Consider the following 21,085-nt stretch of genomic DNA (forward strand, 5'->3'; position numbering starts at 1 on the left):
AATGCAGGTTTCGTCCTGGTCGTGGAACACTGGACCATCTCTATAACCTCGCCAGGTTGCTGGAGGTTTCATGGGAGTTTGCCCAACCAGTTCACATGTGTTTTGTGGATCTGGAGAAGGCTTTCGACTGTGTCCCTCGTGGTGACCTGTGGGGGGTGCTCTGGGAGTATGGGGTCCGGGGCCCTCTGTTAAGGGCTGTCCGGTCCCAATATGACCGGAGCAGGAGTTTGGTTCGCATTGCCGGCAGTAAGTCAGACTTGTTCCCGGTGCATGTTGGACTCCGGCAGGGCTGCCCTTTGTAACCGGTCCTGTTCATTACTTATATGGACAGGATTTCTAGGCGCAGTATGGGGCCGGAGGGAGTTCGGTTTGGGGACCACAGGATTTTGTCTCTGCTTTTTGCAGATGATGTTGTCCTGCTGGCTTCCTCAAACCAGGACCTTCAGCGTGCACTGGGATGGTTTGCAGCCGAGTGTGAAGCGGCGGGGATGAGAATCAGCACCTCCAAGTCCGAGGCCATGGTTCTCAGTCGGAAAAGGGTGGCTTGCCCCCTTCAGGTTGGTGGAGAGCTCCTGCCTCAAGTGGAGGAGTTTAAGTATCTTGGGGTCTCGTTTACGAGTGAGGGAAGGATGGAGCGGGAAATCGACAGGCGGATTGGTGCATCTTTGGCAGTGATGCGGTCGATATACCGATCTGTTGTGGTGAAGAAAGAGCTGAGCCACAAGATGAAGCTCTCTATTTACCGGTAGATCTACGTTCGTATCCTCACCTATGGTCATGAGCTTTGGGTCATGACCGAAAGGACGAGATCCCGGATACAGGCGGCTGAAATGGGTTTACTCCGCAGGGTGGCTGGGCGCTCCCTTAGAGATTGGGTGAGGAGCTCGGCCACTCGGGAGGAGCTCAGAGTCGAGCCACTGCTCGACAAAAAGACAAAAAGGTCTAAGTCTGACTCCTTCATCTAAAGATTCAATCAATAGAATAGGTAGAAGAACTTGGAGCAGATCCTTTGTTAGAAGACCAAGGGACTTCGAAGAATACCTGCGTTCAAGGTAAGAGCAACACTAATTGTTGATCTTGTGTTTTCAATACTAACCCGTGCAAACTAGGACACATCCTTTATTGGGATTGTGGAAGGGTTTCCTACGCAATCTGAAAACTAGTGTCACTAGAGGACACGTATGTCAGTATAATTACTTCACACTCTTGAGTCCCACTGTCCTTTGGGTCAGACACTTGATGTGACTTCTGCAGCAGTCCCGTCATCTCTCAGGTGGTCCTGTAGACAAACGAACTATCCCAGACGAGCCCCCAGAAAATGTCAAGGAAATTCTATTCTATTAATCAGAGATTATAGTTCAAGTGAACTTTTCCTAAGTTGCAGAAAAGAATGCAGCAGAGTCCTGTGGAATATCAAACTTATTTATTCATTACACTTGCAAGTGTGAAGTCAGTCTGTCCTGACCTAAGTCTGAACAGAGTGAGTTGAGTGGATGTAAGGCCGTTCTTTATTTATACAAGATGCTGGACCAAAGGTTCTTAATTGTGTGCATGTGCCATCTGTTGTCATTGCACAGGCAGGGCAATGGTCACGCTGTTAGGGGTGTGTGTGCAGGTGCTCGATAAGAACTGAAAATGGAATGTGGCCTTGCTGAGGTGATAACTCAAAGGGAGACACTTCAGTAGCCAGGGAGGATGCATGAACACACACACACACACACACACACACACACACACACACACACACACACACACACACACACACACACACACACACACAGGGTACAAATAAGAGCACTGAAACACTAGAATTTGCCTTTACACAGTGAAGTTTTAGCTCTCCTTTTTGTCAGTTTAGTAAATGTACATGACCCAACAGATAAAAAAGAAAAGAAAGAATTATTTAATCCTTTAAAAATAATTTTAAAGAAGCATAAAGAAATAATAATGATGGGACTTGCAGTGACTGTTTTCAGTAAACTCCATATGACAGATGGGATTAAATCAGATACAGAGAGAAAAGAACTAAAGGATCTATTGAGTGAAAACCTGATAGACGTGTGGAGAGAGAGAAATGTAGGAAGGAAAGAAGAGAAATAGTGAAAAACTTGCAGGACAAAGATTGACTTTATTTTATGTACAAGAAATGTAGAAAACTTTACAGACAAAATCAGATATAAGGAAACAAGTTTGAGTATCATGAGCTTTTATTTTTTAAGACTGGAATAATGTAGAAAGGGGACAAAGTGTATGGGTTCTAAATACAGAAAGTTTAAAGAAAAACAACTATGATTTTAAGTTTAGAGAAATTATAGAAAAAGAAAAAGGAAATGAAATGAATGAGGAAGATAATGTTACATTTTTAATTAAATATTGTAGAATGGGAGAAAGAAAGAAAGAAAGAAAGAAAGAAAGAAAGAAAGAAAAGAGAAATAACAAGTAAAAGTACATTTTAAAGGAAAATAAATGAATCAAGATCACATCTGTGAGTCAATCATCTATGGAGAAACAAATTTGAGAAACAATTAAAGAGGTAAAAATAATGTATAAACATCTGTAACACATGGATGTGTATTTGTGTAATCAGTGTGATGATGTGATGATATCTCTGTGTTGTGTGTAGATGCTGAAGGATTTGACTTTGGATTGTAAAAGATGTTAAATTGTGAAGAGGATAAAAGGATGTGATCAGTCACAGTTATTGTTATGGATCTTCTACATCTGAATATGAATGATTCAGCTCCCAAACTGCTGGAAATGTGGGACGTGTTCTAACGCTTCACCACCATAACTGCTTTATCCTGGAAAAAAGGTCTGAGGAGAGACTCCTGTCATACACCAGACCAGGTGAGTGTCTTATCATTAATGCTGAAAAACACAACAGGACAGAATTACAGACACATTTAAACACATTGCTTATGAACAACAGAAGCATAAATACACAGATTAGATGTGACATTTTACAGCACACAGTGAATATTACACAATATCATACAGTAAAGAGACAGTAAGTCAGTAACTCACCGTAGTGTCTCCAGTTTACAGTGTGGATCCTTCAGTAGATCAGAGAGCAGCTTCACTCCTGATTCTCCTGGATTATTAAGGTACAGATCCAGTTCTCTCAGGTGTGATGAGGAGTTTGACCTCAGAGCTGAAGCCAGAGCAGCACAACCTTCATCTGTAATACTGCAGTCCCACATCCTACAAGAAAGAAAACCTTCTCACACTTAACACACTCAGGTTTAGTATTGAAAACATGAACTACACAAAATCTTTATATACAGTACATTTACTCTCCATCTCACACACACAACAATGACAATATATCAGATCACTACAGTTACAGTTACCACAGAGGAGAACTGGATGTTGTAGTGTTTATTAAAACTCTGTGTGTGTGTGTGTGTGTGTGTGTGTGTGTGTGTGTGTGTGTGTGTGTGTGTGTGTGTGAGAGTGTGTGTGGTCTGTGTGTGCGTGTGTTTGTGTGTCTGTGTGTGTGGTGTGTGTGTATGTATATGTGTGTGAGTGTGTGTGTGAGTGTGTATGTGTAATAGTGTGTTTGTATGTCTGTGTGTGTGTGTGTACCTCAGTATCTCCAGTGTACAGTGTGGATCCTTCAGCCCATCAGAGAGCAGCTTCACTCCTGAATCCTGCAGATTATTGTGACTCAGGTCCAGTTCTCTCAGACTGGAGGAGTTTGAGCTGAGAACTGAGGACAAAACTCTACAGCTTTCCTCTGTCAGATTACATTCACGCAGCCTGGAAGAGAAATAATGAAGTGTTTGATATATTTGTCTGATAGTGAATTGAGGTGTTTCCATCAGTGAGAAATAAAGTGTGCACCTGAACACAAGGTTCTAATATCAGGATACAAATATAACATGAACATCTGTGTATAAACTTGGACTGCTCTTGGACAGATCCATGTGTCTCAGCTCATATGAGACTGAGATGTATTTAACTTTCTGTAAGAAGATAATAACAGAGACGTCACTCTGAACAAACACGTCTCTTTATTTCTAGCAGAGAGATGTTCATACAGTGTGTTCAGCAGCTCTGGGGAAAGTTCTGCTGGAGAACATTTACACATTTACACACTGTCCTTTACTGCTTCATTACAGTGTGTTCAGTGTGTAGATCTGTGTACATTGTACACACTTTTACTTTGTGTTACAAACATTTTCAGGAATAGTTTTGCTCCCATTGAACAACAGAAACAGGTCTATAAAATGGTAGCAGCTCCATGAGGACAGATAACACTGTAAATAGGAGTAGTATTGTGTGTGTGTGTGTGTGTGTGTGTGTAGGAGTATTTACACAGAGAATTCTCTTTTTTGGGAAACACCTGAGCTGACAGAAGATTTCGAGTTCACTGTTAGAGCTATTTAGAGACCAGAGTGATGTTTCTGGAGGATAAAAGCTGGTTTATTAATTACTTCTGTTTGTCACGACATCTTTATTTAAATGCTGTGTAGCGATTTTGGCTCGAGAAGCAAGGTAAATAATTATAAGTAATTATAATGTGTTATAGTGACTCCTAAATATTTTAACCTAAGTTGAAATTAACTGTAATGGAATTAACGTTACACTTATTTGGTCTGTTTGTCCGCCGAACAGTCCGTGTAACCTTTATTAATTCTATGAAGGAGGTATCTTCCTGGCCAAGGAAGGTTCACTCCCCTTTTACTTTACACCGTAATTTTAATTAAATTAACTTAATAGAGCATGTAGTTCAGACCAGATGTTGCAGGTACCTTAAGTTTGTGAGCGATACTCAGAGACAATCACTTGTGGCACAAAAATATGGCATTTAATGAATGAGACAAAACACAACATAAGACTAACTACACAAACAAACAATAGAAAATAGGGAAAACGAAGATGAAAATAAAATAACACAAAAGAAATTAAAATTGGGGAAAGGGAAGAAGAGACTAGAAAGAAGAAATTAGAGAAAGGAAGGAAAGGAATGGCAAGCTTAAACTTCAAAATTAATCACACCCTAACTGGGAAATCGTCACCGGAAACTTAAATTCACCTCAAGACACAATACAAGGTTCATATTTAAAATACGCATCTAAATAAAGGAAATGGTTACTTGCATTGGCTTACTGCACAAGAGTCCGGATGCAACAGAGAAATCTCTGTAGTCAGTTAGGGTGGGGTCAGACGTTCTTCCAAGTTCTCCTGAAGATCAGAATAGTTGTCGTTCTTGGAAGTGAAGCTTGCTGGAACTTCTTTGAAGGAAGATGGAGTCGTCTCCAAGCTGTTCCGAAAGTCTGACCATGGCTTGGTGGTGTTTGTGACAATTTAAAGGTCGCGAACTTCACCCATCTTTCGGGAGATGGCCAATACTACGGCCTGATATTTCGGAGGGAAAAACTCCCTTTGTTTCAGGTGTCTGTGGGCATGGTTTAGCTATCAAACTTTTAGATGACTTTAAAGTTTTATCCAAGGTGTATTAAGACGGTATGGCGCCTTTAGTGCTCAAATAGAATACACCATTGTTTGAAAAATGAGTAACCAATAATTTTGTGGTCATTTGGATATTAAACATATAAGGGAATGACGGTATAAAGGCAGCGGTACATTACATACACAGATCAGTAATCAAAGTGTAACTGATGTTAATACAGTGTTGTGATCTTACACCTGAATAAAATACGCTCCTGTCAGGAAAGTAAGGAGCAAATAATTTTGAGTCAGGCAAGCCTTAACAGAAGAAACACATTACAACAGGGTTATAAGAATAAGAATCTTAGAGTATATTATCTAATTGTTTTATTAGTAAAAGGAATATCTCATTGTGTTGTGTGTGTGTGTGTGTGTGTATGTTCTGGTTGAGGGCCCCTAAGAGTTCAATCAGAGAAGTGGCATGGGGTTATCTGGTCTTTGTGTAGGCTCCAGTCATTCTGGAGCCAGTTGTGTGTGTGACCCTGTGGAATGTAGCCCTCAATATAAATCGTAAAACTGGGTTGCTCATTGATTGATTGAAGAGTAGATGCCGAAGTTTAGGGTGCCTGGGACCTGAAATCTAAATGACCTGTACCAGACACTACATATTCCCCCTTTTGTGTGCCTTGTACATGAAATCTAAATGACCTGTACCAGACGCTACAGCAGTACAACACTTTAGTATGACTAGAGTATTAGTATGTTATTAAATGTGTGTGTCATGTACACTGATCTACACACTGTGTTCTGATGTGAGAAGTGATGTAGATCTTTCAGTATTTTCACAGAGACAGTAAAACTGTTGGTGGTGTTTTTTAATAACCTTCACACACAGAGACACATCCCATAATACCCTCAATACACAGATCAGATAAATAAGTCTTTTTCTATATGGTGTGAATTAGCTTTGTTTCTGATGGTGATATTGATTACCCTTGACCCTGTTTTTGCTCTTTGGATTATTGTTTCTTCAGGTTTGTGGATGTGATTTGTTCTCCTCATGGACTGTTTGTTACACTTATTTCAGACTCGGCCTGTTTTTTGACCCGGTCTTTACTTACTGATTTTGGATTGTTTGTCTTATCTTTTCTTCATTAAAACTTCTTCACATGGATTTTGCCGACTCGTCATTACAGTGTTCATGATCACCTGGGTACAGTGTAGATCTCTTTTTCTCTCCTTCCAACCGTTTCCTTTCCCTTCACCACATTCACACCTAATTCACCTTTCCTGTAAACTGGTTCCACATTTTGGTCTTCAGCTGCTGTTACATTAATAAGTCACAATAACTCCCATTTACCTTTTATAGAGTTTTAGTGTCACTAAACACAAATGTTCTGTGCTGTGCAGCATTTGCTCAGGGTTTTAAATGATCTGTAACTAAGTTCCAGTTCTGGTCACATCTCCATCTTTGTTCTTCTTGACCTGAGTGCAGCTTTTGATTCTGTAGACCAGGATGTTCTTCTACACAGACTTAAGCACTGGGTAGGTCTCTCAGGACCAGTACTAAACTGGTTCACATCATACTTGTGTGCAAGACAGTTTTATAGTCAATTGTGAAGTCACTCATCAAGACAACATGAACTTTCATTTGGAGTTCCCTAAAGATCTGTTTTAGGAGCCTTGCTTTTCTCCCTCTACATCTCTCTTGTTCGACTCAAACACATGAAATCAGTTTTTATAGTTATGTAGACACAAGTATATATACTGTATCAGTGTCACTGTGTAATCAAGAGCTAATTAACCATGCAGCTTAAACACAGTGTGTGTGTGTGTGTGTGTGTGTGTGTGTGTGTGTGTGTGTGTGTGTGTGTACCTCAGTATCTCCAGGGTACAGTGTGAATTCTTCAGTCCATCAGAGAGCAGCTTCACTCCTGAATCCTGTGGTTTATTGTTACTCAGGTCCAGTTCTCTCAGATTGGAGGAGTTTGAGCTGAGAACTGAGGACAGAACTCTACAGCTTTCCTCTGTCAGATTACACCGATACAGACTGGAAGAGAAATGATGAAATATCAAACACTGATCTCAAACACACAAACACAGCCATAATACAGCTAAAGTTGAAGATGTAACAGAAATATCAGTGTGTTTGTGTCACACACACAAATCAGAGGACAGGACACCACATCAGCACATTTACAGGAGCAGGGACGTCTTTCTGCACTCCACAATCTCTCAGCTACAATTTATTATAAGACCATTAGGTCATGTACATAACACACACGTGAGAGCTAGCAGTGTCGGAAACTCAGGGCCTGCCTCCGAGTGGAATTATCGCAGGGTGAACCGCACTTTCAGACTTTTAGCCGAATATTTAATACTAACCATTTAAATTAACTATTAAATAGGGATGAGCAAGTACAGCATTATCTGTATCTGTATCTGTTAACCATATGAATTATCTGTATCTGTATCTGCGGTTTTGTTTTTGTTTTGTTTTTTTGTTGTTGTAGGGCTCGCGTGGTTCGGTGTTGCGACGGATGTTTATTAGTTAGCTTAGCTTTCGAAATTTTAGTTAGTTAGGGTACGCAAGTTCATACAACCGAGAACATCATGTGGTGTAAGGAGGAGTTCGGTGTTTATCCGAGACGTGACCCGAGCAGCAGGCACATTAGGATCGAGTTACCACCGCCGTTTTCCGGTGATGAAAAGCAGAGTTTTTTGTGCTGGGCGCGTCAGTTCAAGGTCGCGGTCAGAGCGCTCACGGAGGATGATGGCACTGCAGCCTACAATTATGAACTGGCGAGAATTCTACCGACACGTTTGTCCGGTGCGGCGTTTCTGCTGTGGGACAGCCTCCCTGGTGCTGTTCAGTCGGATTACACAGCTGTTAAAGATAAACTCAAAGAGGCATTCGGGCAAAGACAGTTTATGGATCGCTTCAGAGCCAGCCTTTCAGCTCAGCCCAGAGCTCCGCAGGAAAGTTTGGAAGTGTTTGCGGCTGAGATTAGCAGGCTGGTTGATTATGCCTTTCCTGAGTATGGAGAGAGAGCTCAAAGGGAGGAAAAATTTCATTGTTTCTTGGCTGGTCTGGATCCAGTACTCAGAACTAAATGTCATGAGCAAGGAGCTACGGATTTGGAGGAGGCCGTCATAATTGCAGGTCGGTGTGAAAATGCCAGAGATGTAATAAAGTCTGATTATATGGCTGTGAATACCGCTCATAGCGATGGTGACGAAGGGGCAGTGGCTGCTATTCAGTCTGGGAGAGACAATGTTGGGCTGTACAGAGCAGTTGAAAGATTAGCAGATGAAATGAGGGACATGAGGATGGAATTGAGACGTTTAGGAGATGAAAACCAAAAACTCAATGCCAAAGTGAATTCTAAAACGAAGGAGGACTGGCAATGGGGCCGCTCTCAATCTAATGGAATATGTCAGTGCTGCTGTGGGGGCCGTGGATGCCAGTCACGGAGAGGTCGTTCACCTGAGAGACAGTGGATCAAACACTGCGACACGTATTGGTCAGGTACGGATTATGGTGATGTTAATGACTCATACTCTACACGGTACCCTACTAAACGCAGTCCAAGTCCTAGTCCACGCATACGGAACAGCTATGAGGATGACTCAAGAAAGCGTGGAGTACATTTTATTTTTTATCTCTCCCAGTGCAGGGGAGCGACATAATGAGCCGGGAAACGGACTGTAGCTGATGTTGCAGCCCGAACACCAGCTATGTTGATTAAGGGCTCTCAAATTGACAATACTACTGGCAGTAACTCTATTTTCAAAGACTCTAATGATGCCGATAACACTGACCTATGCCTGCTGGTGTCATATGTGCGGGGAGTAATTGAAGGTGTGGAGGTTCAAATTTTAGTTGACTCTGGTTCCAGCGTGTCTCTCATTAGTGCTGATTTTCGCATGTCCATCCCAGCACTGCGCAATCGCCCACTGAAGAAGGAGTATGTGGCAGCTCGTGCCGTGAATGGACAGATGCTGGATACTTTGGGCACTATAACAATGACCTTTCAACTGGGAACGGAGTCATGGTAACACGTATTTCATGTGGTGAAAGAAACCACTCAGACGGTGCTGTTGGGGTGGGACTTCCTGTTGAAGACTCATGCCTTACTGGACCTCAAGCGGGCAAAGTTACAATTGTGGGGCATGTCTGTTCCTCTCCTTACCAGCAAAGACTTTATTCCCTTATGCTGCAATGTGTCCCTAGCAACCACAATTTCCTTACCGCCCCTCAGTGAGTCAGTTGTACCTGTTAGAGTTTATTCACCTTATGTGGCTCAAATGTTGGAGGACTTTGATGGCTATTTGGAGCCTAATGTGGCAGATTCGTCCAATTTGGTGGTGGCTCATACAGTAACCACGGTTAAAAATGGACTAACGAAAGCTCGGATTTTAAATCCTACTGGACAGGACATTTCATTAAAACAAGGTATGCACCTGGGTGAGTTTTACTCTGTTGGAGGTATTCAGTTGCTTCTGGCTCCGGTTGATGTAGCTGCAACATCAACAATGGGAGTGACGCCCCCGGTATCACTGGATGAGTCACCAATTTCGGAGTTTGAAAAAATGTCACTTTCTGAATTGCTGTTAAAATACAATGATGTCTTTAGCTCCTCCGGGAGGAATTCAGGAAAATGCAAACTAATCAAACATCACATTAGAACGGGCGAGCAGGCTCCTATCAAACAACGCCCGTATCATGTGTCCCCTGAGAAACGTATGGAAATAGAGAGACAAGTGGCGGGTCTGCTGGCGGATGGTGTCATTGAGGAGAGCTGCAGCCCCTGGGCATCACCAGTTGTGTTAGTTAAAAAGAAATGTGGCATCTGGCGTTTCTGTATTGACTACAGACGCTTAAATAGCGTGACTGTGAAAGACTCTCACCCACTACCTCGTGTAGATGATACACTGGATGCGTTGGCAGGCGCGGTGTGGTTCAGTACTTTGGACTTTTCTAATGGGTACTGGCAGGTGGAGGTTGCTCAGGAGGACAGAGAAAAAACAGCATTTACGACGGGGCAGGGACTCTATCAGTGGCGATCCATGCCAATGGGCCTCTCAAACTCTCCTGCTACATTCCAACGTTTGATAGAACTAGTCCTCAAGGGGCTCCCATGGCACGTCTGCATGGTATATTTGGATGATATCCTGATTTACAACAAAACGTTTGACGAAAACTTATCGAGCTTACAGGATGTGTTTTCCAGAATTCAGTCTGCCGGCCTGAAACTAAATGCGAAAAAGTGCCACCTTGCGAGAGATCAATTTTTCTGGGTCATGTTATTTCTCTTGAAAGGACTCCAGCCTCATCCTAGGAACATGGAGAAGGTTCGGGACTGGCCAGTTCCCCAATCCCCATCTGAGGTCAGAGCGTTTGTTGGACTCTGTTCATATTACAGACGCTTTGTCAGAGACTTTTCGAAATATGCCGCTCCACTGAACCAGCTTGTTGGTAAGAATATGCCCTTTGTGTGGTCTACTGAGTGTGATGAATCTTTTAATTTCCTGAAAATGTGTTGTCATCTGAGCCTATAGTGATTCTGCCGGACTTCAACGTGCCGTTTAAAATTCACACAGATGCGTCCAACCTGGCGGTCGGTGCTGTGCTTGCCCAGGATAGAGACGGCTTGGAGCATGTTTTCGCCTATGCCAGCTGGGCGTTGAACTCCACACAGAGGCGGTGGTCCACTTTCGATCGGGAGCTGTGGGTCATTGTGTGGGCGGTAAGGGAATTCAGGCATTACATTGGACTTTCTTCTTTTACCATAATTACAGACCATCGGCCCCTGTTAGCTCTGCGGCGTATGTCTATTGAAAACGACCCAACAGGAAGGAGGGGACGATGGATTATGGAACTCAATCCACTGAATTGGATCATCATTCACAATGACGGGACCCGTCAAAAGAATGCTGATGCTCTGTCTTGTCGCCCGGTAACACCTGACCAGGTTGGCACAGAGTCCACTAATAATCGAATGTCAGAAGTCAATTTGGTGAGTTCAGGTCAACCAAGTAGTGACAATTCATGTCCCTTAAAAGTTGTTAAACCTGCAAAGGGAGGTACGGCTGTGCACCTATCTGACGTTCCTGATTCGGATACGATTTCTATGAACACTCTTTCTTTCAATACATGGGACATTAGGGCCTCGCAACAGGCTGATCCTGACATCAGAATGCTATGATTCCTGATATTCTTTTACAGCTGCATGGGGCCCCAGCCTCTGCCCACTTTTCTTCTGAGCGTGTGTGGGAGCAGGCAAGAAAATTCTGTTACTGGCCATCCATGTACAGGGACATCAGAGCATGGTGTGAGCAATGCAGAGCATGTCAGATGCGTCGAGGTCCTGTTCCGTCCCACCGAGCACCTATGGGAGGTTCCAAGACAGTCAGTCCTTTTGAGAGAGTATGTGTTAGTTGTTGAGGACTATTTCACAAAATTTGTCAATTTGTATGCATTACCTAACCAGACAGCACTAACTGTTGCAAACTTCTTGCTTGAGGATTACATTTTGACACATGGTGTTCCAGAGACTTTGCATTCGGATCAGGGCCGCCAGTTCAGGCGGAGATAATCCAGAGCCTCTGCCAGTGGCTAAACATTAAAAAGACACGTACCACTCCCTACCACCCAAAGTCGGATGGTATGGTTGAGCGCTTTAACAGGACATTGACTGACCAGTTGGCTGAGACACTGCTAACCCATGGAGGGGAATGGGATGAGTATGTGAAACATGTTGCTTTCGCTTACAACACGTCACCTCACTCCAGCACTCATTTCACACCGTACTTTTTGACCCATGGCCGGGAGGCACAGGTGCCTGCTGATGTACTGTTACCGACTCGTGCACTTGCCCCCAATATGACAGGATCCCATACTGATTTTGTTCATTCATTGCTGAAAAAACTGGACTCTGCCTTCGGCAGTGCACGCATGCATAGCGAGGCTGCTCATGAGCGTCAGAAAATGTATCATGATCGAGGAGTGCGTCACCAGCCTTATACTGTGGGTGCCTTGGTGTGGCTTAACAACCCTGTTGAGAGTCGCATGAAGCTGGCACCCCATTGGAAGGGTCCTTATAAAATTATTCAGGTCATGGACTCATGCGGTGAACTGGGCTTGACTTATCGGATTGTCAATCCTCTGGACTCTGGTGAGAGGGCGCAGGTCGTGCATTACGATAGGATACGGCCTTATACATTGCCTATTCCTTCTCTGTCATGGACTCAGACATGGCCTAATGTGTTCGATTCTTTCCCAACATCCTCCTCCCCGGAGGTGGATATGCCAAGTAGACAAGAGTGTGTTCTCCCTCAGAGTGACCTGAGTGCTCTGCCAGAGCACTGTTTGGAAAAACAGCCAGAACTAAATGTGAGCAGAACGGGGAGGGTTTTGAAACTTCTGGGTCATTTCAAGCATTTTGTTCTGTATTAATATCACTGTTAGTTCTGTTATAGTGGTATCGTGGTGCTATGTTTCTGGTTTGCAATTGTTTGGGGGTTTGTTCAATGCACTGTCCTGTTTAAAGAGTGTTTGAAAGTGATGCAAAGTTAAAGTATAGAACTGTGCCTTACGATATGCTCCTTCTGCACTTTAATGCAGCGTGTATGATTCATTTAAGGTGTTTTGTTTATGTATGATGCTCATATGTTTATTGGGTTTATTGTTCATTTATATAAATGGGGACATTTATTTTGTCAGGGGGGGACGTGTAACAGACTTAATCTGTGAGCTGGAGTGCATGTTGATGTTATACTGAGCATTGTGATTTGTGTGTTTAATACATTTTCCCCTCGGGGCTCGCCGTAGATGCCGTGTGGGCATGCGCACTGGAGGGCAGTGTTCTCGGGAAGTTTTTGGGGGGAAAAGCTCCACGTTGGTGCGCCGCGAGGAATAACAATAAAAGAGTTGATGATCAAACGAGTTGATGAGCCTCCGTTTCTTATTTTTAGTTTCATTTCAGTTTAAGCGAACCCGATGTTAAACGCTCGGTTACACTCGTTTCAGCCGAATATCCGGCTCATCTCTACTACTACAATTTATTTAAACTAAACTTTACTGTTAACACTATAATTGATACAAATTAAACAATGAGAATGCTTTCCATAAATGGATGAGAATGAGCAAACTTCTTTATTGCAGCCAATCAGCCAACAAGTCCATTGAGCTCAAGGAATATTTCAAGTCAAAAGCAATCAAATGAAAAAACCCAAGTGAGCATCCACCTGCAACCCAAAAAGTTCGAACACAAAAAAACAAGCAAGCAAGCAAGAGCCCCATCCAAAGGAAATCTCCTCAATATATACCCTGGCACCTCTACGTGCCTTCTATACATTCAGGTAATTCCTCCTTTCTAAATTCCCATTACTTTGCAGAATACCCAATAAGACCTCCCCTTATTTCCCAGAAAAACAAGTCTGCCTTTTTAATTTATCATAAAAACAAGTCTGCATTTTTAATTTATCATAAAAAGTCAGCCCTGTTGTTTTTCCTGACTTCTTACTAAAAAATATGCTTCGTTGTTAAAAATGTTGTTAAAAATGTGCTCCAGAGATCTTCTTGTCTCTTCTTATTCTTGAGTTATTTGCCACTCAATCTTCCATAACACAGACGTCTTGTGTAATGAGTACAATGAGTAAGTTTCCTCATCTCATTTCTTGCTAATCTATACTGTATATGATTTCTACTGATTATATAATTGATTGATTATATGTTATCTTTATTAGTTTGAATTAATATAAAATTTCTTGATTATATTGGTTATGTTGTATTGCTGTTATTGCTAAGCCCTTGCTGTTATAATGTTGCTTTGTATATAAGTGGAGTTCTACAGTATGTTGACTCCTTAAGCTTACTAAACCTATGAGCTGAACATTATGATCTCAGTCTGTCACTTTCCAGATTGGGCTTGCACGCACATGCATATTTTAAGCCTTAGTTTCTCTATTTCCACTTAAGGTCACGTTCCCCTTTTCCCCTTAGACCCTCAATCTCAGATTCAGCAGGTCCGTCCAGCTGGTCGCCTGATTCAGTTGTCTGTCCCTACATGACGCCTGTTTCAGCTGAACTTTTGACTTTCACTTCCTCACACATTGTTGATCAGAGAGCTCAGACTGACGAGGCCTGACAGCACTGAGTCTCGTTACTTTTACTAAGTTTATGATTACAATAAACATATTTTCTTGTTTACATCTGGCCTGCAATATCGCCTACATATGTCTTATGACACCAATTGTAATATTTTGCAAGGCTTAATACTTTACTTTGGTTATAGTATTGTAAGGAATAATACTTTAATTATTTTTACTAAGATTTTTCACAACACCAGCCTACAAACACTACACTCTGATCTGTGTTCAAGTTTCTACAACCAACACTGCAGATACAGTGCATTTTATTACAGAACATAAAGAATTATACAGCTGTACACTACCAGGTAATAACATGACAATACTAGTCGTACTTTACACTCAGTTATATGTTGGATTTCACAGAGACACTAAAACAGTTGGTGTGTGTTGTTCTCTGTGCTCGTACACGTACAAATCTGTAACCTCCAGACCTCTGATTTACACACACACTGGTTCAGGTGTTTGGTGTGGACCTGAGTACAGGTGGTGTGTTCACATACGTCCAGACACATCCAAACTAAAGAGAAAGATTAAATTTTTTAACCTTATAAATGATTCTTGATCAAGATTTGTATTTTTTATCAAATATAGATGTGTAAAAATCTCTCATCGATCATAAACAATGTAAATAAAGGATATTAGAAAGAACATTGTACTGTTTACTACAGATGTCACTGTTACTATTTCAACACAACTTAGTGAACCCTTCTTTCTCCACAGAGTAAATGGGATCATGTCTTTCATGCCTCCACAACTGAGAAGTGAACGTGGGGTTTTCTTCTCAAATCTGAGCTCCTTCCCTGTTTACAGAGTGACGTCACATCAGCACGACTGCACACAGCATCAGAAATAAACAAAGTCAAACTTCTTACCTTTAAATGAGTCACACTGTATATACACAAGTATTAGCTTTAGATGGATCAACATTCAGACATTCGTTTGTTCAATCTAAAACACTGACTATACACATAGCAGGAAATCTAACCCACCTTGTAGGTACAAATCTAACACAACACTACTGTGTGTTACACTAAAGGATTTGTGTAGGTGGGCTTCAGGTGGCTATAAGTGACATAGTAAAATGTAGTGTACCAATGTGTAATATTTTATCAGTACATAATGATGAACAGAGAACAAAACCAGTCTGTTATTAATGTTGTACAACAAAAATATAGATTCACTACAGCTGCTTATAAATACAAACACAGTCCACAGCTTAAAATCTCCAAAATCCACAGAAAGTTTCCAAAGAACGAAACCTGACGTCTCTTCAACAGTAACGGTGATAAACCTGACCGACCGTCTTCGTGTTCACCGTCTGTTTTTACCACATCCACCATCTTCTGATGCAGTGAACCAGACAAAAAACTGTCTATAATTCAACCACAACAGATTAACAACAATCACGACCCAAGAACAAGAATGTGATCATTAACAGTTTGGTGTCTTTGTCGAGCGCCAAGTAGAACAAAACAGGACTTTTTAATAACAGCGGTCACGACACTACACTCACCTGTGACACATTATTCATCCTCTCTCTTTTTACCTGCTTGTACACTTGATAAGCAAAGAAAAAAGTACCCCATCAAAATAAAAGTCTTCATATAAAAAGTCACATTTAAACTCCATCCTCTACAAACAGGTCAGTGTTAGAGAAAGAAAATCTTAATCACACATCTGAGTTCGCTGCCTAGCTTGTTTCTAACATAATAAGAAGATAAAGCTGAACATTTTCCCACTTCGTCTGTCCGATGTGTCGAGGTCCAAAATGATGGTTGATGTTTTATTGACCACGAGCTCAGTCCTTGGTAAAGTTTAGCAGTAGTGCAGACTGAAGGAGACTTTTGTTTTTCCTTCATATTGGGTTAAAGTTTTAAAAATCATTTATGTTTTATTTTTATAAGAAAGAACAATTGAGTAAAAAAGCCATGACAGAGTGAATCTCCCCACAACACTGTGTCACACACAACACAAGATGAGGAACTTCAACATAAAGAGATACGTGAAGGACATTAGAGTGTTTTAATATTTACTTTTTATATTTTCTATCCATATTGATCCCATTTTGTCAGTCTGATGTTTTTCTCATCTGTGAGAGTTTTGTTAAATGTCACTTTCAATATAAACAGAACAGAAAAAGTCTTTCACTGGTGTTTAGTTCAGAAATGTCTTTAGTTCTTAAATGCATGCAGTTATTTTGTATAGATATTTTTACATAAATTTTAGAGAACACTTAATTTTTCATGATTCATATATAAAGGCTATAAAATGCCTCATATGATGTTATATATGTTGTCCATGTGGCCCAGCCCTCAGTTCAGATATAACGTTAGTGTAAAAAGTGACACAATCTTCTGTAAAAGTACCAGAGGTTTGTGTAAAGATGATTAGAGGAACTATTAACACACATTAATCCAAACAGTGCAGTTCAGTGTTACATTAAAATAATAAACCATGCAGTAATACAGTTATAAATAAAAATACTCACTCAGCTTTTCTGGAGGCTTTGACCACTGGCAGCAGCTTCAGAAGACATTCATCTGATGGATCATATTTCCTCAAATCAAACACATCCAGCTCCTGTTCTGAGTTCAGTAACACAAACACCAGAGCTGACCACTGAGCAGGAGAGAGACTGGTTCCTCTGAGACTGTAACCTCCTCTCTTCAGGTAAGTTTGTACTTCCTGCACTAGAGAATCATCATTCAGTTCATTCAGACAGTGGAACAGATTGATGGATTTCTCTGCAGATGGATTCTCCCTGATCTTCTCCTTGATGTACTCCACTGTTTCCTGTTTGCTGTGAGATCTGCTTCCTGTCTGTGGCATTAAGTCTTGTAAAAGACTTTGATTGGTCTCCAGTGAGAGACCCAGAAGGAAGCGGAGGAACAGGTCCAGGTGTCCATTCTCACTCTGTAAGGCCTTGTCCACTGAACTCCTGAGGAGATCAGACATGTTTCTGAGGAAATTAAAAAGTCCAGTGCTTTTCCCCACAAGCACATTTGTATTTCTTAAAATAAAGCAGAAAAATACATATAAAGCAGCCAGAAACTCCTGAACACTCAGATGTACGAAGCTGAACACCTTCCCCAGGTGAAGCCCAAACTCCTCTCTGAAGATCTGGGTACACACTCCTGAGTACACTGACACTTCTCTGACATCAATGCCACACTCTCTCAGGTCTTCCTCATAGAAGATCAGGTTTCCTTTCTCCAGCTGGTGGAAAGCCAGTTTTCCCAGTGCCATGATACTCTCTCTGGTCTGATGAGGATCAGGGTCACATGTCTGATGGTACTTTTGTTCCTTGTGTTTGATCTGAAAGATCAGGAAGTGTGTGAACATTTGAGTCAGAGTCTTGGGGAACTCTCCACCCTCTGCTCCACCCAACATTCTCTCTAGAACAGTGGCTGAGATCCAGCAGAAGACTGGGATGTGGCACATGATGTAGAGGCTTCTTGAAGACTTCAGGTGAGTGATGATTTTATCGGCCAGGCTCTGATCACTGATCCTCTTCCTGAAGTACTCCTCTTTCTGAGGATCACTGAAGCCTCGTACCTCTGTTACCTGGTCTACACACTCAGGAGGGATCTGATTGGCTGCTCCTGGTCTTGTGGTTATCCAGAGGTGAGCAGATGGAAGCAGATTCCCCTTGATGAGGTTCGTCAGCAGCACATCCACTGAGGCTGACTCTGTCACATCACACAATCTCTCATTCTTCTGGAAATTTAGAGGAAGTCGACACTCATCCAGACCATCAAAGATCAACACCACTTTGTAGGAGTCACAGTCTATTGATTCTAGTTTTCTTATTTCTGGGAAAAAGTGATGAAGAAGTTTTTTCAGACTGAGATTTTGCTGCTTCATCAGATTCAGCTCTCTAAAGGGAATTGGAAACATGAAGGTGACGTCCTGATTTACTTCTCCTTCAGCCCAGTCCAGGATGAACTTCTGCACAGAGACTGTTTTTCCAATTCCAGCAACTCCTTTAGTCAGCACAGTTCTGATGGGCTTGTCTTTAAAGAGCTCATTACATTTGATGGGTTTCTCCTGTGTTGCTGGTCTCCTGGATGCTGCCTCAATCTGTCTCATCTCATGTTCATTATTCATGTCTCTACTCCAACCCTCTGTGATGTAGAGCTCAGTGTAGATCTCATTCAGAAGTGCTGAGCTTCCATGCTGTGAGATTCCTTCATTAATTCTTTTAAACTTCTCTCTCAGATTGGACTTCAACTTTGGCTGATACACAGAGGCGAGTTCTAATAAACAAAGTAATATCTAGTTTAGTAATAAATAGTTATAATGCAAAATCCTTCAAACGCTGCTATTAATTCCTGAATGATGTACTAAATATTATTGAAGCTGGACCATGAACAGATACAACATGATATTAAAATAAAATTTAAAACTAAAAGTCTTCATATCTAAAACTATTTCCTCTCTCTAAAGTGAAGCTGATGGAATAAAGTCATGACTCAGAGCTCTTACTGTTGTGCAGTGTGTTAGCGAGATCTGTGTGGTTCATGTTCTTCAGGACGTGCAGTGTGATCTTCAGCGCTCCGTCTCTGACACTGTGCAGATCCTCCTCATCCTCCACCTCCCTCTCAGTGCATGCTGGGTAATCTGGACTCAGGAGCTTCCTAAACCTCTTCAGCTCATTCTTTATCAGAGTGATGACTTTGTGTTCCAGCTCCTGGTTAGAAACACACAGGAACAGATCTAAATATTATCATGTTACACAGTGAGAGAGACTTTTATTTTATCAAAAGAAGAAAAGTCTATTTTTATTATCACATTTAAAACTCATACATCTGATTACCCTTAATGCTGCTGCACATCAAGACATTACAAGGGATCACAAGACAATCATTACACACTTTAAACACAACACACACACCTTGAATATAGAGTCCAGCTGATTTGTGCTGATGTTTGATTTTTGTGGTCTGTGAACAAACAAAACCCATCATGTAATATGGACTATATGTATTCATAGCTGCACAAATCACACACTAATAAATACAGACACAGATATTTAACACTATCCTCTTAACACAATACACTGATTTCAGGATTTCCTAACTGACACCAACATGTTTAGAAACAAATGTTTGATTAAATGAATAAAATCTTTATATAGTCATTAATGTCCCAGGTGTAAATGTTCTTCTGTAGCACCACAGACCCTCCAGCTCAGGGACTGCAGACTGAACTGAACTCTTAAAGCACTTTTCCTCACTGCCAGTCCGAGAGCTGCAGCACTGCACAGTTTAGTGTTTTACTGCTTCAACACCTGATAAAGCTCATGAAGGGCTTCATAATGAGACGAGTGAGTTTGATCAGGTGGAACATTGCTGTAAAACACCTCACTATACTGACCTCACATCAGTACAACTGTCTCTGTCTCTGAAGGTAACTGGACGTCCCATTGACTGGTCACTCTTCATGGACACACAGCTGGGTTCTGGTGAGTCTGATCTCTTTCCCTCCATCATTCTAGAATTACAACAGAAATATCAGTAATAATTAATACTCTGCTGTCTCAGCACTGTTAAACAATGTGTTCATCAGTAAACACCAATAATAATAAATAATAATTAACATTACCTACTAGGCATGTCCAGATATTTGTCATCTGGAAATGCTTTTGTACTGTTTTTTTATGATAAAGTTATGTAAAATAACTGCTCAGTACTGCAAAACAAACAACTCTGCTAACGCTAACTTAATTCTATATAAACTATATGCAAAGTTACATTAGTTACTAGCCTAAACGGAGCGCCCTCACTGACCTGCCTGCGTTCACAATTCACACGGTGCAGATGGGAGGGAGAACGGCTGACTACACAGTTTATGGGAATAAATTGTGTATTTCCCTCACAATTGTCACAAAAAACTCACTACACGGTCTCTCTGGTCTCTCTGCGCGTTGCTTTGCGAAATCATGCGGCGCGATTTTTTTTTCCTCACTGCTGCACGAGTCTGCGTGAGAATATGGGGGCGTGGCGTGAGAGCGTGAGAATCGGGTCAATTGCGTGAGTCCCACGCTGAATGCGTGAGAGTTGGCAGCCTTGCTCCAATATCGGTGTGTTAAATTAAACCCTGAATCAGCACAGAGTTCACTTACAGGAAATAGTCAAGCTATCAAGTTATAAAACAACCGGTGTACATTAAAGCTTCAGTACAAACCCACAAAACTCTTCTGTATCTAGTGTCACTTCAGTGTGTTTATATATTAGAGCTTTAGATACTCACTGTGTTTTTACTCCTGAAATCTTTTACTTTTCACTCCACACAAAATGGAGCTGCTGATTTTCACCCTTATTACAGTTTATACTGCAGAGGGGGGGAAGGGCAGTGACGCAGACACACACACACACACACACACACACACACACACACACACACACACACACACACACACACGGGCGTGGGAAGCAAATAAAAAGTGGGTGGGTCCTGTCCCACCCACATATAATGGTTCCGAAACCCATGGTTAGGATTGTGTATGTTTATAATAACCCGGGTTAGGCTTCTG

General features: G+C 41.6%; 1 protein-coding gene and 1 long non-coding RNA gene across 2 annotated transcripts in view; both read right to left on the reverse strand.

Annotated features, from left to right (window-relative positions):
* Positions 1–18,777, reverse strand: part of LOC113649506 (NACHT, LRR and PYD domains-containing protein 12-like) — a gene marked incomplete at both ends in the record, with an annotated part of 52,487 nt that extends 33,710 nt beyond the window's left edge. Inside the window, 4 exons of the mRNA XM_047814011.1 lie at positions 3,025–3,201; positions 3,586–3,759; positions 7,271–7,444; positions 17,039–18,777. Coding sequence (XP_047669967.1) covers positions 3,025–3,201; positions 3,586–3,759; positions 7,271–7,444; positions 17,039–18,777 — 2,264 coding nt within the window. The remainder of the gene's footprint in view (positions 1–3,024; positions 3,202–3,585; positions 3,760–7,270; positions 7,445–17,038) is intronic.
* A 664-nt stretch (positions 18,778–19,441) lies between these two features.
* LOC125141243 lies at positions 19,442–20,861 on the reverse strand. The gene is made up of 3 exons (XR_007140626.1): positions 20,803–20,861; positions 19,927–20,043; positions 19,442–19,493 (listed from the first exon to the last, which is right to left on the reverse strand). It is a non-coding gene; the product is annotated as an uncharacterized LOC125141243 (long non-coding RNA).
* Positions 20,862–21,085: the final 224 nt, after the last annotated feature.

Source organism: Tachysurus fulvidraco, chromosome 5 (genome assembly GCF_022655615.1).
Source record: "Tachysurus fulvidraco isolate hzauxx_2018 chromosome 5, HZAU_PFXX_2.0, whole genome shotgun sequence".
Taxonomy (NCBI): Eukaryota; Metazoa; Chordata; class Actinopteri; order Siluriformes; family Bagridae; genus Tachysurus; species Tachysurus fulvidraco.